Source organism: Cyprinus carpio, chromosome B23 (genome assembly GCF_018340385.1).
Source record: "Cyprinus carpio isolate SPL01 chromosome B23, ASM1834038v1, whole genome shotgun sequence".
Taxonomy (NCBI): domain Eukaryota; kingdom Metazoa; phylum Chordata; class Actinopteri; order Cypriniformes; family Cyprinidae; genus Cyprinus; species Cyprinus carpio.
Window position 1 is genome coordinate 20,956,367 of NC_056619.1, and position 6,923 is coordinate 20,963,289.

The window sequence follows — 6,923 nt, forward strand, 5'->3', positions numbered from 1 at the left end:
CGAGCAGATGGTTCTTTATTTCTAGACATACAAATAATGACATTTCCAACTGATCGAAGTTATTTTACAGCGAAACTCGTCATCCGTCACCGTTACTTATTAAAAAGCTTAAATAAATCCAAAGACGTGAGATGAAATGTAGTTTTCCATTCAAACAACTCTTATCTTTATTTAAAAAAGAAAAGAAAGAAAGAAAGCGGGACATCTTTGAGTGACAGCCGCAACAGCCAACCAGCGGCCTGGAAACTCTGACGCGTAGGGCGAAGGACGCAACTTATCAGCCAATCAGCGCGCGGCACGCTGGCACGTGCCAGTTTCGCGGCAAAAAAGATTTGGCGCGTAAACCTTTGAGCAGGTTCCGATCAGCTGGAACAAAAAAACACAACAATAACAGAAGCGATTCCGGCCGCGTCGCGCGCGGGGACAGTCGGGCCGCACCTTTCTCCTGTTTCAATGGATTTGTGCGTTAAATGAGCGAGAATCTGGATGTTATTTGGAGTTAATGACAATACTTCCTGGATGGAGTCATTAAAAAGGACAAAAGCGGAGGATATTGTGGATTAAAGTGGCAGATGAGAACAGAAACCGGACTTGGGCTTTGTTCCGCATCCGGATCGGGTTATATCTTTATATTTACTTTCTTTACAGCCTGTTTACCAATATTATAACACGCTTCAAACGCGTTTACCAGTGCTAAAGTGAAAACAAACTCCGTTCCTAACAATATATCGCAACATCGTCAATAATTTTAGTATTGTATAGAATAATTTCATGTTTCATGCACTTTAAAGTTTGAAACTGCATTGCTATTTGTATATGATGGTGTTTATTTATGATGAACTGTATGTGTTATGCTTTTCAGCCATTTTCAAAAGCACTTCCTTAAAGCAACCACAACTCTAAACTCATAATGCATGTGAAATATATCTTAAACATGTTTATAAATAACATGCATGGTCTTATAAATAACTTTTATTGATCTAAAGTTCATTTTTGTTTCGCAAACTGAAGTTGACCTACATTCTGGCCTTGTTGTGGTTTGGGAGTCTCACCCATATGTTCAGCCGAGGCTTGTTTTTAACATGGCTTATCCAACTATACTCTCTCTCGTGCATGCATTTTGAAAAACAACCGGGTTCCATGCATTGAAAGCAGTAAGGATTGCAAATAAACCCAGAGACTAAGTGACCCCTGCTGTTTTAGCCCGATATGTCTGAGAGTTTTATATCGGGTCAGACCTCGGAGGACCTGCTGGCGGATTTTGAGTCTCTCTTGAACAATGGCAGCATCGATCTCAGTGAAGATCATCAGATCGTCATCATCTCCACTCCCGGCACGACCTCGGCCAGCACTGCAACCGGTGACATCTTGCTGTTTGCCACCCCTCATCACACCACCACTGCCACCACAACCCTGCCGGACCACCGGAGACCCACTCTGGGACGCCCGCCGGTACGCCTTCAACCTGTCTAGGCACATATGCATGCGTTCAATTCCATGCATGTGATCTTTAACCTTTGGGATTCCAATTTATAGTCTTCCTTTTTGGAATTTTCACCATTTGAAATTCCATTCCACAGTGTAGCTTAATGGTTCTTACTGGATCTGGGCTTGCAACCCTGTTGGGTCAAAATCCATAAGGAGTGGTCTGTGATCACCGTTGTACTTGAGTAACTTATGCTGAAGGTCACAACTCAGATTTCTCAATTACCACTAGATTATCAGCATGCAATTAGATGTTTGTTAAAGCAGCGTTATTGTTTTATGACGCATGCATTCTTTTAATTACACTGCAGTTAAAGGTTTTATGTTGTTATTGAAGTAATGTTTGTGTTTTATGATGCATACATCAGTGTATTAATCAGGCCTTAAAGGTCATAACATCTGGTTCCTTCTGCTTTTTGATTTCAGGTGAAGAGAAAGTTGGATTTGGACAGTGATCATCAGTACATCTGCACGTCCCGACCTGCTTCACATGGACCAGCACCTCCAGCCACACCCGCGCCTCCCAGAGGTATGAATGTTTCTTAACATAGTCAAGAAAAACTGGAAATATCAATCAATGGTGAATAATTATAGTGTTCATTCAGAGTTATATTAAAAATTCCGTTACCGTTAGATTGGATTCGTCTGAAAAAAGAAAGTCATATACACCTAGGATGCTTTGTAAAATACGAGCTAATGTTCATTTTTGGGTAAACTAGCCCTTTAATGCAGTTAGGATATTCATTCATTTCACTCCTGCATTGCAGTATAAAACAGTTTTTCACGTGAAATCCGCTCTTGTTTCAGTGCCTAAAGTGGCTACGGAGAAGTCCCGCTACGACACGTCTCTGAATCTGACCACCAAACGCTTCCTGGATCTCCTGGCTCAGTCTCCGGACGGCGTGGTCGACCTCAACTGGGCCTCTCAGGTGCTCGACGTCCAGAAACGGCGCATCTACGACATCACCAACGTCCTGGAGGGGATCCACCTGATCTCCAAGAAGTCCAAGAACAACATTCAGTGGCTGTGCGTTCATCGTAGGCATCACGGATTTGTTCGGGAGTGACTCGGGAGTGTGTAGTTGTTTATCTGCGGTGTGTCATGTGTCTTGTGTTCAGGGGGAACCGTATCGACGGGGCGTCCATGGCCAGGTTTCAGGCGCTGCAGAGGGAGGTTTCTGAGCTGACGGAGGCCGAGGAGAAACTCGACGAACTCATTAACAAATGCGGCTTACAGCTCCGGCTCCTCACAGAGGACACGCACAACAAGAAATATCCTTCATCTCAGTGTGTGTGATGAGAGTGATCTTCTCAATGTCTTCAGCTCTTTATTTTAGTCTTTCTTCATGGTTTGGGTGTAGATTTGAGTGGTTTGAAGCTGAGCTTAGGTCTGGAAACAGAAAATGATGTTAATTAGTGGATATTGTGATCTTTAACGGAGAGTCACGCTGGGGTACGTTAGATGTCAGGACCTGCGTAACACCGTGAACCCGCCGGATCAGATCATCATGGTGATTCGAGCTCCGCCGGAGACGCAGATGCAGGTGTCTGAACCCAGCGAGGTGAGAGAACACACGCACACACACACACACGTATTCATCTATATGCTTGTAAAGTGTCCTCGTCCCTTTAAATGTCTTAAACTCCTTCTGTCTGTATTTTAGGGTTACCAGATTTCACTCAAGAGCTCCAAAGGCCCGATCGACGTGTTTCTGTGTCCCGAGGACAGTTCTGGGGTCTGTAGTCCAGTCACTGATTGTAGTCCAGCGAAATCGTCCAATCAGAGCCCCCCGCGGTCTGATACCATCTCACAGGAAGTGACATCATCGACGCCGGCTACTCTCCCCAGTTCCTCTCCTTTGCCTCTGGGTGCAGACTCAGGTTAGCATGTAATAGCATCTTAAGCCCTATTCGGATGGGATTAGTTTTACATGGAGAGGTGAGGTAAAAGTAATTATCACCAGAGCTTCTCAGTGATTTCAGTCTCAGTGATGTGTCATCTCAGTAATGATTACAGCGACTTTTACCTTCTGTAAAAAGTTACCTCAGGTAATGCTAATCCCATCCGAATAGGGCTTTAATTTACTAAAATCATTGTCTTGTCACTTTAGCACAGCAAATACCATATTTTGAGAATTTTAAACCTGAATGTAAATCTTATATAGAAATTTTAACGTGGAATCTGTGTACATTTTAAATACAAATCATAAATGGAAAATATATATATATATATATATATAAATATATATATATATATATATATATATATACTATATATATATATATATATATATATATATTATATTTATTATATATATATATATATATAGAGGTATTTTAATATTAAACATAAATCTTAATTGCTACATGTTAATTCCAAATTAAATAAGATATTTTGAAATATTAGAAATACATGATTAAATAGTAAATGTAAATCTTAGACATAAAAATTCATGATTTACATTTTTAGATTTAAGATTTACATTAAGTTGAAATTATTTAAATGAACAGTTTTAAAGGGGTCATGAACTGTCTTTTTTATTTTGTACTGTTCTCTGAGGTCCACTTATAATGTTATCAAGATTTTTACATCAAAAAACATCATAATTTAGAAGTAATGCGCTATTTTCTGTCCAGTTTTTAACACCTCATCAGAATGCTCTGTTTGAGTAGCTGTGGAGGATTGTAGACTCAGTAGTAAACACCCACTGCTGTGATTGGCTAATAGTTGTGTATGTTTGAGTATACATTCCTCACAGATGGACGCTGCTGAGATTTAGGTTAAAAATACATAAATAACACAATACATATCAAACGATCTGTAAGAGACAAAGCAAACAGTTACTCACACTTGTGTTGTGACATTACTGTCGGATCCAATATATTTAGCACAGCATCGTCTTTTAGTTTCAACATTTTTGAAAATCCAGCATCAAATTGTGCCTTGCCTTTATTGTTTGGTTTCTGCGTATACCTGCGCATTCGCCTTTCTCTAAACACTAGATGTGTGAATCAGTGGGCGGGGTTAAACAGGCAATGATGTAGAATCGGTGGGCGGGGTTAAACAGGCTGACAATTGAAGCACGGCTACAGGCGGCGATCAACGAGAGTAGCTGATGTAGAATCGGTGGGCGGGGTTAAACAGGCGTTAGGTGCGTTCGACTTGAAGCACGGCTACAGACGGCGATCAACGAGAGTAGCCGCTTACAGTCAGGGGTGGAGTTGAAAACAGACACATCAAGCCGGACACTTTCTGCTCCCGTTAGTGACACTCACGCGGTGTTTGCATACTTTATCACAGATGAAGTGAATTAAATGCAATATTTGTCAAATACCAGACAGTTTTAGAAACGTTTTCATAAAGCAACAAAAACAGTTTTTCACATACGGCTTAGAAGTACAGCGCGATTTTGTTTTCAAGAATAAAGTTCAACATAATCATGCTACTATTTAAATACTAATAGAAGTGAGTGTATATATGCTTTTAAAGGCAGTGTGTAGTATTGGTAAACGTTACTCAATACAACAGTGCGACTACAGTAAAAAAGCTTTTACCTTTCTAAAAATACAGATTTGTGGCCATTTTGGAACTGAAAAGGTTAGAATAAACACGGCACACATGTGATCGTTGTCATGCGGTGAATCTGGCCAATCGTGAAGCAGCGGTGGGTGTCGTCATCAGCGCTCGTAGCAGTTGCTCTGGAGAAACTGCGGCGGCTGAGTCAGCCGGCTGACTCTCGAAACGCTTTCGCATTTGTAGAATTTGATGGCACACGTGACAGTCAGTGTGGCGTCGGCGCCGTCTCAAGTCGCTAACAAAATTTCTAAATCGGCATGCAAATCGGTGGGCGGGGTTAAACAGGCAGTGATGTGCAGCGCTTCATGAAGTCGAACGCACCTAGTGATGTAGAATCGGTGGGCGGGGTTAAACAGGCAGTGATGTGATGTAGAATCGGTGGGCGGGGCTAAACAGGCAGTGATGTGATGTAGAATCGGTGGGCGGGGTTAAACAGGCAGTGATGTGATGTAGAATCGGTTTAAACAGGGGCTAAACAGGCAGTGATGTGATGTAGATCGGTGGGCGGGGGCTAAACAGGCAGAGTGATGTAGAATCGGTGGGCGGGGCTAAAAGGGCAGTGATGTAGAATCGGTGGGCGGGGATAAAAGGGCAGTGATGTAGAATCGGTGGGCGGGGATAAAAGGGCAGTGATGTAGAATCGGATGGGCAGGGCTAAAAAGGCAGTGATGTAGAATCGGTGGGCGGGGCTAAACAGGCAGTGACGTAGAATCGGTGGGCGGGGTTAAACAGGCAGTGACGTTGAATCGGTGGGCGGGGCTAAACAGGCAGTGATGTAGAATCGGTGGGCGGGGTTAAACAGGTAGTGATGTAGAAACGGTGGGCGGGGCTAAACAGGTAGTGATGTAGAAATGGTGGGTGGGGCTAAACAGGCAGTGATGTAGAAGCAGGTGTTGATCTATTTCTGCGGAGGCGGTACTTTATCAACACTATTACATCACAGAGTAGAACATTCCACAAACTGTTGTTTTGGCAGACGTTAAAGTTCTGAGTTCTGAAACTTACAGTATGTTGTTGTACAGTGACCTCTTATATGTCAAAAGATCAAGAGAATTTTGGTTTCTCAGTTCATGACCCCTTTAAATTATAAAAATGTGCTATTAATAATTAGTGATTCTTGCTCTGATTGTTTACATGCTACTTTTTCTATTAAATGATCTTGAGTTTTTCATATGGCTTTAATTTCTGTAGTAGAACAAATGAATCAAATCATTTTTGTTCTCTTTTTCAGAGTCATTTCTGGACTCGGACCCGTTTTCAGGCATTTGCGAGATGCCAGATTTCAATTTGTCTCCTTTGGACTCATCTGACTTCGTTCTGGAGCGCGGCGGTGAGACGGACGCCATCGGCCTCCCACTGGACAGTTTTATCTGCCTGTCTCCGCCACACAACCAGGACTATCACTTCGGCCTGGAGGATCACGAAGGCGTCAGCGAGCTGTTCGACTGCGACTTCAGCGACCTCGGCCATCTGGAGTTCTGACAGACGGATCCGAGTATTCGTTTCCCAGTGTGAACAGGAAACTGATTCCACTTCACTTTTGAATCCAGATTTGCTCAGAGGGCTCTGAACAGCGCCGTTTAATTTATTAATAATAAGTCACCTTTAAAGGAATCGTTTACCCAAAAATGAAAATTTACTGAAAATGCTCTCATCATCAGGTTCCGACAAAAGTAGAATAGTTTGTTTCTTCATCAGATTTGGACAAATGTAGCATTGCATCAGTGTCTCAGCAATGGATGCTCTGCAGTGAATGGGTGCCGTCAGAATGAGAGTCCAAACATCTGATAAAAACATCACAATAATCCACACCACTCCAGTCCATCAGTTAACATCTGGAGAAGACAAAGGCAGCGTGTTT

The 6,923-nt window shown here is 42.4% G+C and overlaps 1 protein-coding gene across 1 annotated transcript; it reads left to right on the forward strand.

Annotated features, from left to right (window-relative positions):
* Positions 1-302: 302 nt before the first annotated feature.
* Positions 303-6,718, forward strand: LOC109106942 (transcription factor E2F1-like). The gene is made up of 7 exons (XM_042750944.1): positions 303-1,452; positions 1,912-2,014; positions 2,293-2,512; positions 2,605-2,757; positions 2,933-3,047; positions 3,150-3,366; positions 6,294-6,718. The coding sequence occupies exons 1-7, from the start codon at positions 1,210-1,212 to the stop codon at positions 6,542-6,544; spliced, it is 1,302 nt and encodes a 433-aa protein (XP_042606878.1). The 5' UTR covers positions 303-1,209; the 3' UTR covers positions 6,545-6,718.
* The last annotated feature ends 205 nt before the right edge of the window (positions 6,719-6,923 follow it).

Coding starts and splice junctions, on each gene's coding strand:
- LOC109106942 (XM_042750944.1), top strand. CDS start 1,210: ATGTCTGAGAGTTTTATATCGGGTCAGACCTCGGAGGACCTGCTGGCG. Junction 1,453..1,911: donor CCACTCTGGGACGCCCGCCG/GTACGCCTTCAA, acceptor TTTTGATTTCAG/GTGAAGAGAAAGTTGGATTT. Junction 3,367..6,293: donor GCCTCTGGGTGCAGACTCAG/GTTAGCATGTAA, acceptor TCTCTTTTTCAG/AGTCATTTCTGGACTCGGAC.